Source organism: Dromiciops gliroides, chromosome 1 (assembly GCF_019393635.1).
Source record: "Dromiciops gliroides isolate mDroGli1 chromosome 1, mDroGli1.pri, whole genome shotgun sequence".
Lineage (NCBI taxonomy): Eukaryota > Metazoa > Chordata > Mammalia > Microbiotheria > Microbiotheriidae > Dromiciops > Dromiciops gliroides.
The window spans coordinates 152,537,362-152,562,683 of NC_057861.1; the positions used below are offsets into that span (position 1 = coordinate 152,537,362).

Genomic DNA, 25,322 nt, shown 5'->3' on the forward strand with positions numbered 1-25,322 from the left:
AACATCCATTATCTCTCACCTCTCCATTAAAAAGAGGGAGGGGCATTCTCTTAACTCTTATTTGGGGTCAAGGTTGGTCATTATAATTACATAGCATTCTCTTCTGTTTTCTGTTCCTTCAGGTTCCTTTGTGCATTCATTGTGTATATTGTTTTCATAGTTCTGCTTATTTCACCCTCTATCAATTTATACATGTCTTTCATGTTTATTGAATGCCTCTTATTCATCATCTCTTATGAGCAATATTTCACTGCTTTTATGTACCAAGATTCCTTTTGTCATTCACCAGTCAGTGAACTCCCATTTTTATTTATTTATTTTTTGTTTTGTTTTTGTGGGGCAATGGGGGTTAAGTGACTGAACTCCCATTTTTAACAGCTCTTTGCTGCTACAAAAAAAAAATCCCCCCCAAATCCAAAACCAAACAAAACCAAAAAAACAACACTGCTATAAATAGTTCACCATTTATGGGATTTTTTTCAGGGGGTAGATAACCTCCATGGGATCTATGTCTAGCAGAGGGATTTCTTTTCTTTTCTTTTCTTTCTTTCTTTTTTTGATGAGGCAATTGGGGTTAAGTGACTTGCGCAGGGTCAGCCAGTAATTGTTAAGTGTCTGAGGCTGAATTTGAACTCAGGTCCTCCTGAATCCAGGGCTGGTGCTCTATCCATTTAGCAGAGGGATTTCTTTTTTTTTTTTTCCTTTCTTTCTTTCTTTTTTTTTTTTTTTAATGAAGCAATTGGGGTTTTAAGTGACTTGCCTAGGGTCACACAGCTAGTAATTGTTAAGTGTCTGAGGTCGGATTTGAACTCAGGTCCTCCTGACTCTAGGGCCAGTGCTCTATCCACTGCGCCACCTAGCTGCCTCAGAGGGATTTCTTAATAATAGGGTATGGGCATTTTAGTTACTTTGCTCACATAACTCCAAATTGTTTTTCAGAAGAATTGGACACATTCTGAGAATTTCAGAATTGTCAGATTCACTCAATCTATTAATGTATAATACCTTCCCAACATTTGTGATTTCCAATTTTTGTTATCTTTGGGAATTTGTTGGGAGTGAGGTGAAACCTCAAAGTTGTTTGAAATTATGTTTATGTCAATTTGGAGAAATCTTTCATATGATTGGTAGTAGCTGGCAATTCATCTTTTGAAAGGAAGGAAAGGGATTAGGGAATAAGCATTTTTATAACACCTACTATGTGTCAGGCAAAATTTGATGCATTGATTTTTAAGACCCAATAAAAATTTGTCTTATCTGAGTTATAGTTTTTGTTTGTGCAAAAACTTATGAATTTCACAAAATTGAAATTATTTATTTTACTTATTGTGATCTTCATTCAACCAACCATTCATCAAGCATTTATTAAATATTTACTATTTTACAGGAACTGTACAAAGTACTGGGGCTATAAAGAAAAGTTAAAAAAACCCAAACCTTCCTTGTTCTCAAAAGGCTTATATTCTAATAGGAAAGGAACCTTTATCCTTTCTTTTGTAAAGAATACTTTACCAGTGATACTTGTGAAAGATGCCTCCAACTAATCTCTCCAATTTTTGTTATTAGCTGACCTGTTACATGTAGGTGGTTTATACATTTATAATTTATTATAATATGTGGTATTGTTCATTTAGCTGTGACCTACTCTTTGTGACCCCATTTAGGATTTTCTTTTCCTTCTTTCCTTCCTTTCTTCCTTCCTTCTTTCCTTCCTTTCTCTTTTTCTTTCATTTTTTAGTGTGAGTTGTCATATCATCTTTTAAAAAAATAATTTAGTATTATATTTTCCCCCAATTACATGCAAAACCAATTTTGAATATTTATATTAACAACTTTTGAGTTACAAATTATTTCCTTTCCTTCCTCCCTCCCCCCACATTGAGAAGGCAAGCAATGCAATATATGTGTAGTCATATAAAACATTTCCATATTAATCATGTTGTAAAAGAAAACAAAAAATAAAAAAACTCAAGAAAAATAATAAACATTTAAAAAAGTATGCTTCAATCTGTATTCAGATACTATCAGTTCTTTCTCTAGGGATGGGTTGCATTTTTCATCATAAGTCCTTCAGAGTTGTCTTGGATCATTGTATTGCTTAGTGTAGTTAAGTCATTCACAGCTGATCATCTTGTGATATTACTGTTACTTTGTACACAGTACATTTCACTTTGCTTCAGCTTATTTAAGTCTTTCCAGGTTTTTCTGAGAGTTTCCTGCTCATCATTTCTCATAGCACAATAGTATTCCATCATAATTAGATGCCACAATTTGTTCAACCATACCCCTATTGATAGACATCCCCTCAGTTTTCAATTCTTTACCACCAGAAAAGAGCTTATATAAATATTTTTGTCTTATATACTCCTTCCAACTGTCCTAATAATGAGAAAGTTCATATGAGTTACAAGTATCATTTTTGTATATAGCAATATAAATGATTTAGCCCTATTAAGTCCCTTATGATTTCTTTTTCTCTGTTTACCTTTTTTTTTACCCCTATGGGGCAGTGAGGGTTAAGTGACTTGCCCAGAGTCACACAGCTAGTAAGTGTCAAGTGTCTGAGGTCGCATTTGAACTTAGGTCCTCCTGAATCTAGAGCCAGTGCTACTACACTCTGCCACCTAGCTGCCCTCTGTTTACCTTCATTCTTCTCTTGAGTTTTGTATTTATTTGAAAGTAAAATTTTCTATTCAGTTCTAGTCTTTTCATCAAGAATAACTGAAAGTCTTTTCTTTTTTGAATGTCCATTTTCCCCTGGAAGGATTATACTAAAATTTTCTGGGTAGGTGATTCTTGGTTGTAGTTCCAGTTCCTTTAATCTCTGGAATACCATATTCCAAACCTTCTGATCCTTTAATATAGAAGCTACTAGATCTTGTGTTATCCTGATTGTGGCACCACAATACTTGAATTGTTTCTTTCTGACCACTTGCAATATTTTCTCCTTGACCTGGGAGCTCTGGAATTGGGCTGTAATATTACTGGGAGTTTTCATTTTGGGATCTTTTTTCAGGAAGTGATAAGTGGGTACTTTCAACCTCTGTTTCACCTTCTGGTTCTACAATATCAGGGCAATTTTCCTTGATTATTTCTTAAAAGATAATGTCTGGGCTTTTTTTTCTTTATCATGTCTTTCAGGTAGTCCAACAATTTTAAAATGATCTCTCCTGGATCTATTTTCCAGGTTCATTGTTTTTCCAATGCGATATTTCACACTCTCCTCTATTATTTTCATTGCTTTGATTTTGTTTGATTTTTTTCTTGATTCTCATAAAGTCATTAAATTTCATTCGCTCAATTCTAAGTTTTAAGGAATTATTTTCCTCAGGGAGCTTTTGTGCCTCCTTTTCCATTTGGCCAGTTCTACTTTTTAAGGAGTTTTTTTATTTTTGTGTCTCCTTTACCAAGTCGTTGATTTTTTTTCATGATTTTCTTGCATCACTCTCATTTCTCTCCCCAATTTTTCTTCTACCTCTCTTACTTGATTTTCAAAATCCTTTTTGAGCTCTTCTATGGCCTGAGACCTATTTATTTATTTATTTTTTTAATCTTTGGTTGTAGGAACTTTGACTTTGTTATCTTCTTCTTAGGGTGTGTTTTGGACTTCCTTGTCACCATAATAACTTTCTGTGGTCAGAATTTTTTTCTGTTGTTTGCTCATTATCCCAGCCCATTTTTCTGACTTTTAACTCTTTGTTAAAGTAAGGCTCTGATTCCATGGTTGTGGGTGCACTCTCCCAAGCCTCAGGGGTTTGGGGCATTTATTTTCAGAGATACATCTTTAAGTTTTCAGTTCTTCCAAGGTGGTATGATCTAAGGAAAGGTTTGTTTACTCATCTCCTGATTGGTGAGGGATCTCAAGCACTCTTTTCTGCTGTGATAAAAATTATTTGTGATAAAGATATATATCGGGGGGCAGCTAGGTGGTACAGTGGATAGAGCACCGGCCCTGGAGTCAGGAGGACCTGAGTTCAAATCCGGCCTCAGATACTTGACACTCACTAGCTGTGTGACCCTGGGCAAGTCACTTAACCCCAATTGCCTCACCCCTCCCCCCAAAAAAAGATATATATCAGAAGTTTTAGCTGAATCATTTGAGAGATTGCATATGCTACTGAAGCAGCTTTTGAAGGACCTCCCTTTTGGGGAGGAGAACGCGAGGAACTTCTGGGACACCGACTTAAAAGTGAGGGCAGGAATGGAAGTTCTCTCTCTCTCTGGTGGTGAACTTAGCAGTGACAGAGCGGGATTGAAAGGAGCGCATGTAGTTTGGTGTTCAGTCTTTTCAGGGATTCGTGGTCTGGCAGGCAGTTTGGGATTCAGTGAGTTTTATAAAGGAATAGACTAAGGTTAGATCTAAGATTATTCATTTGTATTTCTCCTTCCTTATTTCCCTAATTGGTTTCAACTCTTGTTGTCTAATTAATTCCCAAGCAATTAAAAAAAAACTGATCCATCATAGATTAAAGCTCAGTGGCTCCTTTTTTCTTATTGGTCTTTGAGAACTGCAAGCTTTGATGTGCTAGCACTCTTCTGTGCCCTGGGACTCCCCACCCAGGACTGCAACCTGGAACTGAGTATGAGCAAAGATACAGAGTCCTGCCTTGGTGCTAGCAAAGAGACCCCTGTACTCGCCTTTTGATCAGTTGTTCAACCCCGTTACTGTCTGTGGACTGAGAGCCCCCAAAGCAGCCACTGCTGCTGCTAATTCAGTGGCTCTCAAGACCTGATCCTGATTTGTTGGATCAGCCTGCACTGGACTGTGCTCCACGTCACTCAGATGTGATAGATCTTTCCTGCCAACCTGCTAAGTTGTTTTTGGCTAGAAAATTATTTCACCCTGTCCCTTTGTGGGTTCTGCTTCTCCAGGAATTGTCTTATGGCATTATTTAAATGTACTTGGAGGGATTTTGGGGAGAGCTTATGTGAGTCACTGCCTTTCCTTCACCATCTTGGCTCTGCCCTTTTGGAATTTTTTTTAACAAGGATAACTGGAGTGGTTTGCCATTTCCTTCTCCAGGTCATTTTATATAAGAGGAAACTGGGGCAAATAGAATTAAGTGACTTGTCCAAGGTCACACAGCTAATAAGTGTCTGAGGCCAGATTTGAACTCAGGAAGATGAATCTTCTTGACTCCAAGTCCAGCACTCTATCCACTCCTTCCTTCCTTGTCATTTCCCCAAACATATGTTCTGTGGTTCCCACAATTTTTATCCTCAATTCTTCACTTTTTTGTACTTTACACATCCTGTCAGTTGTTAAGTTTTATCTTTTATAACGCCATAATATTTCTCATTCATCCCCTTCTTTCCATTCACATGGCCTTTATTTGGGCAGTCATCACTTCTCACTTGGACTATTTCAGTAGCTTCCTAATTGGTCTTACCTCTACCTCTCTTCTTTCCAATTCTTCACCTACACACTTTGGCCTGAGATGGCTGGGACCTTAGTTTCATAATTATCATATCTCTTATAATAACATCCTAGATAAGATGAAGAAAAGTAGACTAAATGATAGTACAGTAGGGTGAGTTTAGAAATCATTGAATGATAAGATCAAGGCATTGATCAAGCAGCAGGGACATAATGTTTAAATTGGCCATTACTGGGTGGGAAGGAGATTTGGGGGAGGGAGGCATTTTAACGTTTGAAACGAAAAATACCTGGCATCATCTTCTGACATTCTCCCCACTGTTTATGGCCTTCTCCCCAATAGAAATGCATTATATTTGGGGATGTTCAGCTATTGTTCACCCTAGACAATGTGGGGAATTCTGCTCCAAATGCTATACTTAGGAGCATATTTATATTTACGAAGAAAAATAACTCACACTTGTATAGTACATTAAAGTTAATATGTGTTTTCCTTATAATGGCCCTGCAAGGAAACTGGTAAAACTATTCTTATTCTCATTATGTAGATAAATAAATTAGTTTTTACCATGACACTGATAATTGGTGGGCACTGTCCTTGTGATTTTGTGCCTCACTTGAGGTTGATATTCAAAACGTTGGTGAAAATAACATTATTTCTGTTATTATATCTGTCATAAACTACTGAATGATCTTAACATATGCATGGGAGACACCTAACAAGGTGACCAAGTCACATGTTTGTTTGTTTTTTTATTTTCTTTTGTAATCAACAAACTGTGGGCTCTTCCATCTACTACTTCTGTTGGTCAACTGTGTATTTATAATGGCGAGCTCTGCTATAGAAAATAGTTTGCATTTTTCAAAGGTAACAGTTTGTTTAAGCAAGTCATTTTGGAACTATTGCTATTTCATGGAATATCTTCTCATCTTTCCCATTTCTTTGAATTGAGTATTGATTTTTGCCTTTCATCAAACTAGTTAATGATCTGATTGTATACAAAAAGTCATTTCCTTTCTGTAAGGATAGATTTATTTTTTGTTGTGTTGTTTAGTGTCCACAAATCATATCACTTTGCAAGTCTTCTCTTGATGAAAATACTTATAATATATATGGATGAGGCTCCTGAATTATCTATTTGCTTTTTTCTTTTTAAATTCTAAACTGTATTTTCCAATATATTTTTTATGAGTCTGTTCTGTGGCCACCCTTGCACTGAAGTAATCAGGAATTGAATTATATGTTGACTTAATTTGATGGATCTCATTAAATTATCTTAGAATGTCTGTTTATCATATTTTATAAAAGGTGCTACACATATGCTGCAGCTATCTTCATAATGATAACTTGTCTTTGTACCAAAAGAAATGATGTTTCTTATCTTTAGGCAGTTAAGTGGCACAGTGGATAGAGTACTGGGCTTGAAGTCAGGAAAACTCATTTTCCTGAGTTCAAATCTGGCCTCAGATATTTACTGTCTGTGTGACCCTGGGTAAGTCACTTAACCTTGCCTGCCTCAGTTTCCTGAACTATAAAATGGGGATAATACCAGTAGCTACCTCTCAGGGTTGTTGTAGATCAAATAAGATATTTTTCAAAAGCTTAGCCTAATGCCTGTTACATGGTAGATGCATAATCAGTGCTTATTCCCTTTCCTTATCTTTCCCTTCAATATTACTACAGAAATAGAAAGGGACTTCATAAAGATGAGGGCAATTTTTAAAAATCTGCTTTGTGGGCCTTCAAGGTCAATTAATTCAGTACCTTTTGGATAGCCTCTCACATTGGTCCTTGGACAGCAGACACAGGTGCTCACTGGGAGCCTACTAAACAATCAAACAAACACCTGTCCAGCTTTGTACAGCCTTCTAGAACTTGTACTCCCCTGATCTACCCTTCAAGAACCCAAAGGTCAGTCAGTCAACAAAGATTTATTAAGCACCTACTATGTGCTAGCACTGTAGCAAGGTTACAAAGAAGCTCAAAGACAGGCCCTGAACTCTAGAGTTTATAGTCTAGTGAGGAAGATAATACACAAATAACTACGTACAAACAAGCTATATAAAGGATAAATTGGATATTATCAACATAGAGAAGACATCATTTCTACCCCAGGATAAGACACCAGAGTAGGACTTTTGTGAGGGCTATGATATCATAACAAATAAATCTGCATTTCTTTACCATGGACATAAAAAAGAGCTATCAGATTAATTCTTATAAATTTGGCCATTACATATTAAGAGCTTCATTCAGTAAACAGTGAATATGGATTCTAATCTTAGCACCATACAGTTTTCTTATGAGTCTTATAAAGCCACTTAAGAATCAGCACTTGATTGGACTTTGAGGAGTCCTGGATTTGAATTACACCTCTGACAATTAGTAACTTGACCTTAGATAAGTCATTTAACTTTTCTGAACCTCAGTTTCTCTATAGAAAGAGAAGATGGCAATACCTGTAATAACTACTTCATAGGATTGTTGGGAGACTTAAATGTGATGAACATAGTATGTAAAATGTGTTATAAACCTTAAAAGACAGTTAGGTGGCTGGGCTAGTGTGCTGGGCCTAAAGTCAGGAAGACTCATTTTTTCCTGAATTCAAATCTGGCCTCAGACACTTACTAGCTGTGTTACCTTGAGCACGTAACTTACCCCTGTTTTCCTCACTTTCTTCATCTGTAAAATGAACTGAAGAATAAAATGGCAAACCACTTTAGTATCTTTGTCAAGAAAACCCTAAATGGGGTTACAAAGCATTGGAAACAACTGAACACAACAACAAAAACCTTAATGCACTGTATAAATGGTAACTGCTATTATAGTATTTGATCTGATTTACAGACCATTTGGAGGGGGGTAAAACTATACCTAGATTTATAATGTATATAGTCCTATATCCCCAAACCATGTAATTATTGAATTTTCTATTCTGAGCATCCAAATCCTGAGATTACTCTGTAACTTCATAGGTGATATAGACATAGATGGATATAGATAGATAGATAGATAGATAGATAGATGATATGGATATATAGATAGAGATAGAGGGACTTTAGAAGTCATTTGGTTAAACCCCATCCTTTCACCTATGAGGAAACTGAGGCCCAGTGAAATTAAAGGCCTTTTCCAATGTTACTGAGGTAGTAAGTGGTAGCATTGGGATTCAAACCTCTTACTTTAGAGCCGCTAGTGTTTTTTCCACTGTACCATGTTGTGTCTTCCACACTTCCTTCCTTCCTGAATATACAATCTTAATGCAGTTTGTTTTTAGATTTTTGTCCAGGTGTATTTGATTTTTAAAAATTTGATTGCATTTTTATGTCTATTTGATTTTTAAATGTAAAGTATTAAGAGACAACAACAGCAGTGCAGAAGGTAGAAAATGGGCCTTGGAGTCAAGAAAAGTTTTGTCAAATCTAGTCTCTGAGACATGCTTGCTGAACGACCTTAAACAGGATGCCTTCATCAACTCCCTGAGACTTTACATGAAAGATCAGGTGTTTTTCTAAAGTGGCAGAGGGAGCCTTCTCACCAGGAGGCCCCTACATTAATAAAATCTCAGGTCTGGTCCTCCATGACCCAAAAAAGGCTTTAAGAATTTTCAGCTACACACACACACACACACACACACACACACACACACACACACACACACACTGATTATAGAGTAATAGTCCCCTTTGTCCTTTAAGGTGGCATCATAATCTCTGATATTTAATGAAAGCTAATTTACTAAGAAGCTCAGCAGAATTGTCTTTATGCTCAGACTGGCTAATGTAAGTACTTATTAAGATGAAGGCCATTGTACTGCCTTCCTATAAAGCATTTTGTGCATGTTAAAGACATAAAAGCCTTTTTCTCCTCCTTAGATTGTATATTTTCTTAGAAGCAAGATTTGAGGGGCAGCTAAGTGGCACAGTGATAGAGCACCGGCCCTGGAATCAGGAAGACCTGAGTTCAAATCCAGCCTCAGATACTTGACACTTACTAGCTGTGTGACCCTGGGCAAGTCACTTAACCCCAACTGCCTCACCAAAAAGAAAAAAAAAAAGAAACAAGATTTCAAGAGGAAAGTATGCCCATGTAAATAAAATGTGTTTTTAAAATAAAGTTATAGAATAAATCATGACAGGGAATCCAGGGAATCTTGATTTTTAAAAGTAGCATCAGATGTTAGTAAATGAAGGGAATAAAGCAGAATTAACAACTCCATTGCAATAGAACATTTAGTCGTATTTTTTTCAAGGCTTCCTAATCTTTCATTTGATTAATTAGTTCTTATAAAGTGTCAGATTGTTTCACAGAACATTGAGAAACAGAATGGGAGAAACCCTGGTATCAATGTGAGAATTTTATTAATAGTAATAACTAAGATTTATATAGTACAGTCAAGGCTTGTAAAGATAAATACACAAACATATGATGAGAAATCGGAAGCTGAGAAAGGTTAAAGGACTTAGCAGGGTTACACAGATAGTAAATGTGTGAGAGTAGGATTTGAATTCAGGTCTTTCTGACTACAAATCAAGCACTTTAACTACTGTACCACTAGCTAGGAGAACCAGGGCAAATCATTTTAGCAGTTACCTACTTTCTCTGTCAAACGCGTAAGTATATAGTAACACTATATACTTAATACTTACTGTGAGGAAAATGCTTTGTAAACCTTAATACATATATGGGCAGCTAGGTGGTACAGTAGATAGACTACTGGATGTGAAGTCAGGAAGACTTATCTTCCTGAGTTCAAATGTAGCCTTAGACACTTATAGCTGTATGTCCTTAGGCAATTCACTTTACACTGTTTTCTCAGTTTCCACATCTGTAAAATGAGCTGGAGAAGAAAATGGCAAACCACTCCAGTATCTTTGCCAAGAAAATCCTAAATGGGGTCAGAAAGAGTTGTACAGGACTCGACCGACCGGCCAATAACATGATGTGAAATGTTGATCTATACCTAATTTTACATAGGCTGTTTTCCAGTTTTCTCATAAATCTTTGTCAAATCGAGAATCCTTTATTAAGTAATTTTTTGTTTTCTGGTTTATCAAACAATGGTTTACTGAATTTCATCACTTCTTATTCTCCTTTGTTTAATCTTTGATCTACTTCTCTATTTTTTAACCCATATAAAATGGTTTTCATGACTTCTGCTTTTATAATACAGTTTGAAGACCAGATGTGCTATTCTCCTTTCATCCCTACTTCTCTTCATTATTTCCTCTTGATATTCACAATTTTTGTTCCCAAAATGATTTTTAACACTTTTGAGTTCTATAAAGTATCCCTTTGATGGTTTGATTAGTATGACATTGAAACTTTAAAATAAATCTGGTAATATTGTCATTTTTATTATACTGACACTGTCCAACCCAAAGGATTAAATTTTCTCTTTTTCTCTCTTTCTTTCTTTCTTTTTTTTTCCCTTTCTTTCTTTGTTTATTTTTGGTGAGGCAATTGGGGTTAAGTGACTTGCCCAAGGTCACACAGCTAGTAAGTGTTAAGTGTCTGAGGTCAGATTTGAACCCAGGTCCTCCTGACTCCAGGGCTGGTGCTCTATCCACTGCGACACCTAGCTGCCCTTGAATTTTCTTCCAGTTATTTAAGTTGTTCTTCATTAAGTAGTGTTTTGCATTTGAATCTATATAAATATTTTATATCTTTGATAGATTGATCACCAATTATTTAATGCATTTTGTAAATATTTGGAAATGAGGTTCCCCTTTCTATTACTTATTACCTGTTAGATTTTATTATAATATAGAATTTCTGTTAATATTTGTGAGTTTATTTTGTATCTTGAAACTTTGCTGAAGCTACTGATTCAACTAGTATCTTTAGAGATTTCCTAGGATTTTTAAAGTAAACTATCATATAAATATATATAAAATCAGCATATTAGGATAGTTTTATCTCTTTTTTATGCTTTATGCTATCAGTTTCTTTTTTTGTCTTATTGCCATTACTAGCATGTCTAGTACAATATTAAATTTCTAAGATATTGAATAATAGGAAGTGAGCATCTTTGCTTTACTCTTGTATTTATTGGGGAAAGTTCTAGTGTATTCTTTATGCATACATTTGCTTTTAGTTTCAAATAAATATTTTTATGATATTTTTTAAAGGTCTCTCTATGCATATACTTTGTAGAGTTTTTTAAAGCACAAATGGATGTTGAAATTTAATACGAAACATTTTTCCATCTACTGAGATACAGTAATCATGTGGTTTTGTATGTTTTTTAATATGATTAATTATATTGATTCCCCGCTCCACCAACATTGAACCAACAGTCATAATAAATGGTTTCTTGGATGAATTGCTCTAGTCTGAAGGGATTCTATTGAAAATTTTTGAATCACTATTCATCAATGATAGTGGTTTATAATACTTCATTTATGTCATATCCTTCATTGGTTTAGGTATTAGTACCATATTTGTCTCATAAAAGGAATCAAGAAAATTATTTTCTTTTTCAATTTTTGAGAATATTTTGTGCAGTATTAGTACTAATTATTCTTTTAAAGATTGATACAATTCTCCTAGGACCCATTTAAAAAATTTGTTGGTTCCTTTACAACTATTATATTATATATATATATATATATATATATTCTAGGTCTAAATTATTTAAGATATCTAGTTTTTCTTCTTTTGGTTTGGATATTTTATACTTTTGAATATATCTCTTTATTTCTTCTGTTTTTACTTTTTAAAAGCAGATGATATTAGATGTTAGGTTCTGGTAATTAAAAATTTTTCTTCAGGTTTTGTTGTGATTTCACTTTGTTAATTTGCTATTTTGATTTGATTTTTCTACCCTCTTTTTAATCAGATTAGCTAAGGGTTTATTAGTTTTGCTAGTCTTTTCAATGAACCAATTTTTAGATTTATTTATCTTTTTTTTTCAGGGTAATGAGGGTTGTGACTTGCCCAGGGTCACACAGCTAATAAGTGTCAAGTATCTCAGGTCAGATTTGAACTCAGGTCCTCCTGAATCCAGGACTGGTGCTTTATCCACTGTGCCACCTAGTTGCCCCTGTGATTACTATTTCTACCTATTACAATATCTCTGTGCCCTAATACATAGTTTTTATCAAAATTCCATTCAGAAGCCTTTTATATCTAGATTTTCCAATAATTCATTAATCGTATTTTACCTTTTGTTTATCTTTCTGTGAAATTTGTCTAAAACTGAAAAAATTCATATATCCTACCATTACCATATTCCTGTCTATTTTGTAATTCATAGATTTTCTTTTATAAATTCAGACACTAAGGTGTTTGGAGCATGTAAGTTTAATATTCATAATTGTTTGTTGTATATTTATTTCAGAATAATATGTTTTTCTTATTTATCTCTTTTTATATTTTAAATGTTGCTTTTGCTTTTTTTGTGATAGCATGAGTGGAATGCCTACTTTTTCTGATCTTATGCATAGTAAATTTTGTTTCAGACATTAATTTTTATTGTGTATAACTTAGAGTTTGGGGTGTGTTTCTGGTATGCAACAGATTGTAGTTTTATTTTCTTATCCAATCTGTCACTCTTTTTCATTTTGTTGGATTGTGAAATCCATTCACATTTAAGCTTATGAGAGTTAGCTTTATATTTTCCTCTATTTGTCATTAATGTTGTTTTTTTCTTAATAAGTTTTTTTTCTATAAAGGCAGTAAGTTATCTTTTTATTTTTACTATTTTAAGGCATCCCTATTCCCATCAGCTGTCTTTCTTTCACCTCCAGGCTGTTAGTATTGTAGGAAGAGAGAAGCTTAGATAGGATATTGAGATTGTGGCTAGTAAAATTGCAACAAAGGCAGACTGAGACATAGTTTTCTTCAAGGCAAGGTAACATTTTATCAACAGTGACACATAAACTATCAGTAAAATGGGTCATGCTGGCCTTCTCAGCCAAAAAGCTCAGGGACCTGAGCATGACTAGTTTATTATTTAAGCTATCAATAACCAATAAAATGGGTCTCTCAAATGACCACAGATTTGAGTGAGGGGCCTACATCGTCTTTGAAATCTAGCTGTGTCTTACTTCAGATTTGATTGAGAGTACATCATTTGGACCTTCCTGGCAAAGATATGACATCGATAGACATTTTAATGAGGAGTTGGGTTAAAAGTTACCTCACATTTTTCCTGTCACTTTTTTCTTGTGAGGTGGGAGTAATCTTCAGGTGATAAGATTAGTCTACAGTTGGAGAACATGGATTGACCATCAGGTGTGGCAGATTACATCCTTCTCTGGCAATTAAGGAATGTTAATTGCCTCTAGTAATCTTGGTTTAGAAATCAGAACCATTTCAATCAGGACTTCTACCTCCATCCCCATTTGCCTTCCGCTTGGATACTAAATTGCCCCTAATTTTGACAAGGAGACAGGACAGGAGAGTTGTCCCCTGAGAAGAACCCAAGATAGTTCTTTGTTCATCTGTAAATAAAAGCAAGAGTCCCAGTTTAGCAAGGAAGTGAATATATACCAGACTGAGTGTCTTTTGGGCTAGACTGAAAAATGGGGGTTTGACAAGACAGAGAAGAGGATGGATTACATTGTAAAATATTGGTTATCAAATAATACAGCATAATCTTTTTTCCTCAAGATCTGGGAATCATATGCTTGGAGATTATCATTGTACCATTGAAAGCTAATGAGATCACCTTGTTAGATATAGTAGAAGGAAAAGAGAAGATGATTGGGAATCATGGAAATACTCACAGTTAGTAAGGCATGACATGCATGAAGATTCAGCAAAGGAGACTTACAAGGAGCAGTTAGACACATAGGAAAAACAGGAGAGAGCAATGTTGTGAAGATCTAGAGGGGTGAGAGTACCCACTAGGAGAAGGTGGGACATGCTGGAGCAAGGTCAATTAGGATTAATTTTTTAAAAAGCAGTTAGATTAGGCACCTAAGGTTTTGTTGTTCATTTTGAACAGATAATTTTAGTTTAATGGTGAAGGACAGAATCCAGAATATGGAAGGTTTGTTGTTGTTTGTCCTTCATTCTTGAAGAGGACCAATGACATCAGGAAGGTGATGTCTTGACTTGCAAGTGAACTGGATTTAAGTGAGGCAGAGCTGTGCAAAGCCACCAGGAAGTGAGGGAAGATGAAGTGGATGGTTTTTCATCTTTCTCTCTAGGATTTACTATAATTTCCTCCTAATTGATCTCCCTGCCAACAATATTTATTTTCCAGCCTTTCATTTGCTTACTGAATCTGTTTTCCTAAAGCAAGCCCAGATCTGACCATGTCCCTCTCTTGCTCAGAAATCTTCAGTGGCTCTCTATTATCCTTAGGATAGAATCCAAACCTCTCAGCCTGAATGTCCATAATCTTTCTCTACCCTACTTTTGTAATCATGTTTTCCTCACTAATAGCCTTCACACACTGAATTCCAGCCAAAGTGGACTAGTTGCTGTTCCTAAATTCAATGAGCCATATATGGCCTCTATGCATTCCTAGAATGCTTCCATTCTGCCTCATTTCACTTATTTAGTCAATACATATTTATTTAGAACCCACCATGTGCTCGGCACTCTGCTAAGCTTTCTCCAAGATTTAGCTCAGGTGCTACTTCCTCTGTGAAGCTCCCCCACCCCCACCCCCTTATACTAGCTGTTAATGAACGCTCTTTGTTCAAAGATTTTTAAAGACTTTGCCTGATCTTTACTTTGTTCTTCTCCCTTAATTTCCCACTCTGCATTATACTATTTGTGTTCACATTATCCACCCCTGTGGCATGCAAGTCCCTGTAAGGCAGCAACTATTTTGTTTCTACCTTCATATCTTCAGTTTCTACTATTATGCCTTGGAACATACTAGTCAATTAATAAATGGTTGTTGAATTTTGAATTCCAACATGTACTTTTATTTTAAATATGCTACCCTACACTATTTTTGGTATCAAAGAACTGAAAACAAAGTAGGTGCCTATTAATCAGGGAATAGCTAACCAAACTGTGGTATATAAATACAACGGAAAATTACTGCATTGTAAAAAATGCCAAAGATGAATTCAGAGGAACACGGGGAAGGTTTGAATGAATTGATGCACCATGAAAAGCAGAATGAGGAGAACAATACAGATAAGGACCACCAAAATATAAATTAAAAGAACAACAGAAGGGAAACTGGACGTGGTATAATTATTATGAGCAAACATGTCCCATGAGAGGAGTTGTGGAAGTGCTTCTCTCTCTTTTCTCTGACGAGGGAGTGAAAATACATCTAAGAATGTTGCATATACTGTCAGACATAGTTGAAATATTGGTTGTTTTTAGCTGATTTTTTTTCTTTCTTTTTCAATCTTTGTTATAAGGAATGGCTATTAAAATGAATATGATGTAAAACCCACAAAAATAATACATTAAAAATAAGAAACAATAATATTTGTTGCATTATGCAAAGCCACATTTTTTGGTTTTCTCAGCTTGCATCAAGAAACCAAGGAGCAGCATAGTACAGTGGAAATTGTGACTGATTTAGGTCCAGAAGGCTCTCTTTCAAATCCTACTTCAGCTATTTCTGACCTGCGTGACTTTGAGCAAGTTGTTTTAACCCCTCTGGGTCTTAGTTACCTCATTTGTTAAGTGAGGAGGTTAAACTGGATGGTCTCTAAATATATTTCCAGATCTGAAGTTATGATCCTAGGAAGTATATTTTTGTGTCATTTCTTCATCCAGCCATAATTCAGGCTTGAATTTCAACAAGTCTATTATAAGCCTCAGAGAAATGTTACAGTGTCATTTTTATCATCTCTCTTTTCCTGGGATCTGGGTGTGATAAAAGTTCTTCTGATTATGAATTAGAATGGAATGCTGACAATAATAATAACTAATATTTATGCAGCACTGATTACATTCCAGGCAGCGTGCTATGTGCTTTACAATTATTACCTTATTTGATGATCCTCATAACAACCCTGTCAGGTGCTATTATTATTTCCATTTTAAAGATGAGGAAACCGAGGCAAACAGTGAGTAAGTGACTTCCTCAGGGTCACACAGTGTCTGATACTGGATTTGTGGATGTTGTCAAATGTGCTATGACACTGTGGCCCAAAGAGCATCTCCAGGCTCAGCGCGATCTATCTACTGAGCCATTTAGCTGCCTCCAAAAGCATTTGTTAATAAGCCTTTGAGAGTTTCAGTGTATTTTTTGATAAACCTGAGGTTATGAAGTGATAGTATCCTCACTGTAAATTATAATGAACTTTTTTTCCTTTTTCTCATCTTTATTTTAGTTAGTTAGTGATTTATGCTGAAGTCTTAAGGCAACATTACTTAACATTACTATATCATGGCATCTAGAATCTAATTTAGATGATTTAGTCTCTCTTACTGGGATATTGTTCCATCACTATTTCTTTGTACTATTAGGAGTTTCAATTATTGCAATATGGTAGAGGCTCTTTTGGATATTACTGATTGTCTTGGGTAGTGCTACATACTTTATTTAAGTCTTCTCTTTTTTATATTATATCATTTAGGTTTTTTGTTTGTTTGTTTTTCAGGGCAATGAGGGTTAAGTGACTTGCCCAGGGTGACACAGCTAGTATGTGTCAAGTGTCTGATATTAGAAATCAGCATTTAGTTTTAATATTAACAGTATAACAACAATGGACATTTATATAGTACTTTGTGAGGGTCTCACACACACAACACACACACATAATGCCCCAAAAGATTCAGATACTATAGCTATCATTTACCCCCATTTTATAGATGAGTAACTGAAACTGAGAGGAGGTAAGCTAGGTGGACTTGGAGTTAGGAATATCAAAGTTTGAATTCTGCTTCAGACACTTAGTAGCTACGTGACTCTGGGAAAGTCACTTCCCAGCTCTCAGCCTCAATTTCTTCATCTGCAAAATGGGTGTCATCATAATACCTACTTTGTGAGAATCAAATGAGATGACCGATATAGTCTTATGTAAACTGTAAGACATCAAATAAAGGCAAGTTAATTATTAGCTAAATATTTGTCCAGAGTCATACATCTATTAAGTGTCTGAGGAAGGATGCAAACTCAGGTTTCCCTGACTATGAGTGCAGAGTTATTTCATTCTGCTTCTATACCATCTCAACATATCACTAGTCTTACTGCAAGGAAACACATGCTTTATAAAGTTCATGCTTTTTTTTTTTTTTTGGTGGGGGCAAAGAGGGTTAAGTGACTTGTCCAGGGTCACACAGCTAGTAAGTGTCAAGTGTCTGAGGTCAGATTTTTTTTTTAAATCACTCCTTGCTTCTTTTGTTTATTTTTTGTTTTTTTTTTCAGGCAATGGGGGTTAAGTGACTTGCCCAGGGTCACACAGCTAGTAAGTGTCTGAGGCCGGATTTGAACTCAGGTCCTCCTGAATCCATGGCTGGTGCTTTGTCCACTGCACCATCTAGCTGCCCCCAATTCAGGCATTTCTGAAAAGGTTTTAGACCCGTGAGGAATGGTTTTTATCTGAACTATGACTATCTCAGTCATAGAGCTTTACATACTAAAACTAGGATAGTTTACAAATGGGATTCTTAAACTTTTTGTGTGTGATGGACCTTTGGCAGTCTAGAGAAGTCTATGGATTTCTCAAAATGATGTTTTATAATTCTTAAAATAAAACAGATTGCAAAGGATTACAAAGAAAAGCAATCATAATGAAAAATGGTCATCACAATATTTTCCATCTAAGTTCATGGCTACCTTGAAATTTATCCATGTATCCCAGGTTAAAAACTCCTGGTTTAGAAGCATATGCCGCAGCTAATTAGTTTTTTAAATGGTATTAAAAGGATACAGGAGCCTTTATACTCCTTAATTTTCAAACTCCAGTTCTCAGAGTCCATTATGTGAAGATGAATGCTTATGACTTTAAAACTGGGTCTCATCTTATCTATTTGCCTTATCACATTAGGCTGTCCATGGTCATTTGGGCCCCAGTCTGTCTTGATTTTCCTTATTTCCTTGGAGGAGGAAACTATTCTGTTTCAATATGGTTATACTGATTTCCTCCTTCCCTGGCTGAAGTTCAATGCTTTATATCTGCCCCTTTTGTGTCTATTTCTTGAGCTGCTGACATTGCAGTTTTACCAGAAACTTCATCATCCTGACTTGGCACTCGCACAAAGCCCCAGTTTGTGGATGTTGTCAAATGCGCTATGACACTGTGGCCCAAAGAGCATCCCCAGATCTCTGACTCTTGTGAATTTTCTAGTCTTTATTTTTGTAACTGCATGAAATCCATAATAGGATTGTGTTCAAAAGATAAGGAAGAGTGCTAAAGTGAGTGTGTATGTGTGCATGTGTATGTGCGTGCTCATGTGTGTGTGTGTGTGTGTGTGTGTGTGTGTGTGTGTAGGTAGCATAGGGAGAGATGTTGAGAAAGAGGCAAGATCCCAAGATTATAAAAGGATGCTCTACTTCTGTACCTTTGGGGAGCAGGACTACAATGGATGCCAGTGTGAGACTATGTGAGAAAAGAGGAAATATCAGAGAATTTCCCTTTTTTCCTATCAGATCCTTGCCAGCTGATTGCTGAAGGGCTGTCTAAATGTACAAATCTCCCACATAAGCATGGAAATTGTAATCTGAAGGGTCTATACTCCTTTATTTAACAAAAGAGCATTTGCAGCTGCAAAATTAGATCATAACTTAATGATTTGCTCTCATAGGCATTTTCTGCAAATTTTAAATCTTCTGTGAATACTGGGCCAAGATTTTTGCATTAGGCACAAAATAGCCAGACGGACTTTTACTGGATCATAGCTGGAAAAGCTTCTGGTAGAGGCCCAGTAACAGCTATGAGTTCAAAGCTAGGATCATTTTGTTTTCCATGACCATCTCAGATAATATAGACTTTGTTTCTGCCATTAAGGACTAAAGTGGTTAAGTTTGTAGAGGCTTCTATGCAGAAGGTCAACCTTTAGATGATGATATTGTGTATGGAGGGCAGGGAACACAACAATGAGGGAGCTGTCTAATAATGACCATTGCAGTTACAATACAATGGGAAGAGGGGTGGTACTCATACAATTTTAATCATCTTTCTTTTGAAATCAGGAGTGAATTTGACCATCAAGTCTGATAGGTAGAAGTTAGAAACTGGGACTTTGTGGGTAAACCTAAAAAAAAAAAGCAGACTTGAACTCAAAGCTAGGATTATTTTATTAGACATATATTAGACTTTATCTCCTAAAACCAATTTTGGGGAACCCAGCCTAGGTGACTTCTTTAAAAAACAAGACTATAAGCATAGCAGATTTCTGTTCTTTGAGTATCCTTTCAGAATATTTAAGAAGAAACTATATTGCTTCTATCTTCATAATGTGATGTTTAAAAATCTAAATGTGTGGTTTCCTTAAATTAGAAGCTTTAGCACCAGTCTTTGGGCATTAAGAATTTATTAAAGCATACTAGTAGTAGTAGGCCTCCGTCAGTCATGGATGACCATGGATCAGTGCCTTGAAGAGCACAGGCCACAGTGTGGTTGTGCTGGAGTGTCCTCTCCAGGGTGCTGGCCTGGGCAGATCAATATGGAAAACAAGCTGTTGCCCATGCAGCAGGTTTTCCCTCTCCACAACACTGGTGGATCCAAAGGAGAGGCAGAGCCAGTACAGTTTGGCATCAGTGCCGCATTAAAGCATATTATATTATATATTAAGGCATACTAGGTATTAGTAAAAGGAGAACACATAGAGTTCAGAAAGTTAAGAAAAAGCCTATCTAGCCTAGAGTTCCAGTGTGGTCTGGTTCTTCCTCAAGTCCTCCACCACAAACCTGCTTCAACCCCGTACTGCCCTGGAAAACTGAGTATGGAAGTTTTTTATAGGTCTGGAGCAGAGGTGGTCCTTACACACTGCTTCAAGCTAATTGGTTATCATCATCCAGATCCATTGGTTCACTGGACTTGAAGGTGACCTTGAGTTGAGTTCAAAGTCCTTAGCTTCTGAGAACAATACCTTTTTTTTTTTTCAGGGCAATGAGGGTTAAGTGACTTGCCCAGGGTCACACAGCTAGTTAAGTGTCAAGTGTCTGAGGCTGGATTTGAACTCAGGTCCTCCTGAATCCAGGACCAGTGCTTTATCCACTGCGCCACCTAGCTGCCCCCTAACAATACCTTTTTAAGGGCTGGCCAGGTGTGGTTACAATCTCATTAACTTTAAGTAGGCTAATCAACAAAGTCAATCACTCTTACTTAATTCAATCAGTTTAGATTAATCTCCAGGTGGGTCTTTGAGCATCTGCCAAATCCCATTATTTTCTCACAATAATAAGCATAATTTCTTCAAGAATCCAATTCCCCTTTAGCCTCTTAAGATTGACATTATCTGCCCTACCACACACACATTTACAGTCTTAGAATTTATGATCCAGCAATACTTGCTGCCTTACAGTTCTTCGAAGGAGGCCCTCCATCTCCATATATTTCCACTATCTTGCTCTATCCCTGCGCAGGGATGTAGCACAGTGGATAGAGTATGGGGCCTGAGTTAGGAAGCCTCATCTTCCTGAGTTCAAATCTTCCTTCAGACACTTACTAGACCTGTGACCCTGGACAAGTCACTTAACCCTGTTAACCCCAGTTTTCTCATCTGTAAAATGAACTGGAGGAGGAAATGGCAAACCATTCCAGGATTTTTGTGAAGAAAAGCCCAAATGGGGTCATAAAGAGTCAGACATGACTGCACATGTCACATTTTTCTCCCATGCTTGGAATTCTCTTCTTCCTCTTCACTACCTCCTGACTTCCCTGACTTTTTTCAAGGATTATCTAAAATCCTGCCTTCTGCAAGAAACCATTCCTAGACCTACTTAATACTAATTTCTTCTCTGAGACTGTTTCCAATTTATCCTGTATAGATCTGGTTTGTACATAATTACTTGCATCATCTTGTCTTACCACTGCTAGGTGGTATAGCAGATAGAACATGGAACCTAGAATCAAGAGGACCCAACTTCAAATTTGGACTCAGACGTATACTAGCTTTGTGACCCTGGGCAAGTCACTTAATCTCTGTTGGTTTTCTCATCTATTAATTGGGGATAATAATAGAACCTACAGGTAGAGTTTGTTGTGAGGATCACATTTGTAAAGCAGTTAGCACAGTGCTTAGAACAGAGTAGTCATTTAATAAATGCTTATTCCTCTTAGACTGTAAGTTCCTTGAGGACAGGAACTAAGTTTTTTCCCCTTTCTTTGTATTCCAAGCAGTTGGTACAATGCCTAGCATATACCAGGCATTTAATAAATACTTACTGACTTGATTCCTATCTTTTCAGCGGAACTCCCACCTCCTTACACAGCCATTGCCAGTCCAGATGCCAGTGGTGTTCCTATAATAAACTGCCGTGTGTGCCAATCTCTAATCAATTTGGATGGCAAGCTTCACCAGCATGTAGTGAAATGTACAGTCTGCAATGAAGCCACGGTAAGGGCTTTTTTTTCCACTTAAGAAAGCCTAAATTAGCATGTAAGTCCTTTCCAAATGAAGTATGTCAGTAGCATAACCCTAGTAGTAATCAAGCAGGAATACAAACAAAGGGATCCCTTTATAATGACCTAAGTGTATTACTGAAGCTAAGTCAATTAAGAAGTTCTCATGATTGCTTTGAATGGAAAGCATTTTGTCTTCTTACAGAAGCAAGTCAGAGAACAGTAAGTTGGGAGACCATTACTTATCGTCCTCAGTTAGACTCTTTCCCTATCATGGTTAAGTCCATTTTCTGTTTCTCCTTATAATAAAAAGGTTTTATAGGGCAGTTTTGTAAACAAGAGATGTAGCTTTACTTTATGGGTGAAACTATTTAAATGTGATTCTTGCATGGAGGTACCCCAGATGAGTTTTCTTGAGTAGTGCCAGTGATGCTGGAAACTAGACTGAAAGCCATTTGACCAATGGTTTGGCCACTCAAACACACCCACACACCCATTTTAATAATGTTTAATTGGTTTATGACAAATATTCTAAGGGACGAATTTTCTCTTTTCCCCACAGTCCTACCTAAATGTTCCTCCCTCCCCAAATTTTGCTAGAATATTTCGGCTGGACTACCTTGCTTTTATCACACTCTCTTGTAGTGGCATTATCAGTGCTTTCCTCCAACCCAATAAGCTCTTTGAGGGAAAAGACTGATAGATATAGTACCTTGTACATAATTGGCATTTGAATGTGTGAGATTTAAAATTGGATATTAGATCATAAATCTACCCTACTTAACCTTTCCCTTAATTTATCTCCCAGACTAGTAAATGGAAGAAGCTTCTGGTTTTCTAGATAGACCATTTATTGTATGGTAGTCACAAGGTGATGTTGATTAGAAGGATAGGAAAGTAGAAACACAATACAAATCGTCTTAAATCTAAGCTTAGTCTATATTCCGTATAAAACTCACCAAAAGAGAAGGCCACCTTTGGGGAGAGAGAGACCGTCTGTGCAGCACAGTCAGGAGACCAGCAGAGCAGGAAAAAACTCCACTTCCCTTCTCTCCTTGCCTTTTAAGCTTGCACCCCAGAAGTCGAGTGCGTAGCAGGCAGTCTGACGTGCGCAGCAGGCGGACTGGCATGCATAGCTCATGCTGTTGGTCTCCTCCCCAAAAGGGTGGTCCTTCAAAAACTGGCATCTTTCAGTTATCCTAACCGACTGTTAAAAAACTTTCATATTTTTTTACCACAAATGGAATGAATGAACTGAAAAATAAAAAGGCTTGGACCAACAATATACTTGGAAGAGATATGGAGTTTTTTGTTTGTTTTTTGTAATAAACATTTTTATTTATAGTTTTGGGTTTCAGTTTTTATCCTTCTTTCCCAGAAGAGATATGTTTACATCAGATTTTTACATTATCAATCCCTGTGAAGAAAGAGTGATATTAAAAAAAAAACACCTGTTTTATGATACTGGTCACAAGCAATGTAGGTTTTTGCATGGAAATAATTATTACCCCATGTAATAGCCTAACCCTTTGATAACTCTTTTATCCCAAGAGAAAGTAGGAGGAGTGATGCCAATTATGACTCTTAACACTGGCCCCAACAAATTTTCCACGTGTGTTCTTTTACTCATTTAATTGCATGATCATTAAATCAAGGGGATGGAAGGTGGAGAGAGTTGTGGGAATTTTTATTCTCTCTGTGAGTTGTTAAAAGGAAGTACAAATGTCTAGCCATTCAGAGACAAGTGTAGAGAAAACATGAAGATAGATGACTTTTTAAAAAAAGGCTAAAGACCATCTTAAAACATGACAATTTAGACATGGAGAAAGAACTAAATTCAGTAAGCATTAAGAATAGATCATATGGGGGCAGCTAAGTAGTGCAGTGGATAAAGCACCAGCCCTGGATTCAGGAGGACCTGAGTTCAAATCCAGCCTCAGACAATTGATACTTACTAGCTGTGTAACCCTGGGCAAGTCACTTAATCCTCATTGCCCCGCAAAAAAAATAAACAAATAAATAGATAAATAAATGAAGAGATGAATAAATAGCTAAATAAACAAATAAAAAGTTAAAAAAAAGAATAGATCATGTACCAGGTACTATGGTAGATACTAGCAATCTAAAGACAAAAATGAAACAATTCCTGTCCTCAATGAAGTTTATACTCTTTTTGAAGGATATCCATGTACATGTAAATACAAGATAAATCAAGAAGAGAAAGCACTAAAAACTAGGGAAGTCAGAAAGGGCTTCTTTGTAGGAGACTGTTCCTCAGTTGACCCTTAAAGAAAACAGGATTCTATAAGCTAGAGGTAAGGAGAGAAGGCATTCTAGGCATGGAGAATATGGGTATGGCAGGGAGATAGGGAACGTTTAGTTAAGAGAACAAGCTGTCAACTTTGACTAGAATGCATGTGAGTATATGAAGTCTGATCAGAAATGATAAATGACAAATAGAAATATACTTTTCTTTATTAACATAGGAGAAGGAAAGGATTAAGCATTTATTAAGCACCTATTCTGTGCCAGGCAGGCCCTATGCTAAGTGTTTTACAAATATCATCTTATGAAAACCAGGGTTGTTTGGTTCCATGCATTCTGTTTCATTGGATAGTTGGGTTTTTATCATTTTGTTTTCTTTTTTTAGTGACAAAAGATAATAGAGCAATAACCTATAATTTGGCTTACCAAATTGTATATAGATTTCATAAGTTTTCAGGTATTAACTATGTGGCTCAGGAAGAGTAAGTAGAATATATTAAAATGTGAATAGTGCTCGGTATAGTTTATTTATGGTTATAATAATACTAATAACTAGCCCTTAATAGTGCTTTAAACTTTATAAAATGCTTTTTAAATATTATCTCATTTGATCCTCAAGGCATCCTTTTGGGTGTGTAAGAGGGTAAAATTAGCCTCAGGTGCCCCGAATGGGCCACCCCTTCCCCAGCATGAATGCTCTCCCTGAAACCACCTCGTGAGTGTGGCACACCCCGCACTGAGGCCTTGGGCACTGTGAGATTTAAAATTGGATATTAGATCATAAATCTCCCCTACTTAACCCTTCCCTTAATTTATCTCCCAGACTAGTAAATGGAAGAAGCTTCTGGTTTTCTAGATAGAGCCTTTATTGTATACAAGGTGTTGTTGATTAGAAGGATAGGAAAATAGAAATACAGTACAAATCGTCTTAAATCTAAGCTTAGTCTATATTCCTTATAAAAACTCACCAAACCGATTTAGGCCACCTTTGGAGTGAGTCAGACCGTCTGTGCCGCGCCGCCAGGAGTCCCGCCAAGCCGGTAAAAAAAAGCTACTCCTTCCCAAGCTGTTTTTGGAAGCTTATTTATAGATCTGGAACAGAGGCGGTCCTTACACACTGCTTCAAGGTTATTGGTTGGCATCATCCAAATCCATTGTCTTTGAAGGTGTTCTCAAGTTGAGTTCACAGTCTAGTTTCTGAGAATTACACCTTCTTAAGGGATAGCCAGGTATGATCACA

General features: G+C 36.4%; 1 protein-coding gene across 4 annotated transcripts in view; it reads left to right on the plus strand.

Moving 5' to 3' along the window:
- Window positions 1-25,322, plus strand: part of PIP4P2 (phosphatidylinositol-4,5-bisphosphate 4-phosphatase 2) — an 88,496-nt gene that overhangs the window by 14,913 nt on the left and 48,261 nt on the right. For 3 of the 4 annotated variants that reach the window (XM_043971194.1, XM_043971184.1, XM_043971202.1), the window contains exon 2: window positions 21,664-21,812. The exons of the other annotated variant lie outside the window; for it this stretch is intronic. In XM_043971194.1, the coding sequence (XP_043827129.1) occupies window positions 21,664-21,812 (149 nt within the window). The remainder of the gene's footprint in view (window positions 1-21,663; window positions 21,813-25,322) is intronic. 4 annotated transcript variants of the gene reach the window in all.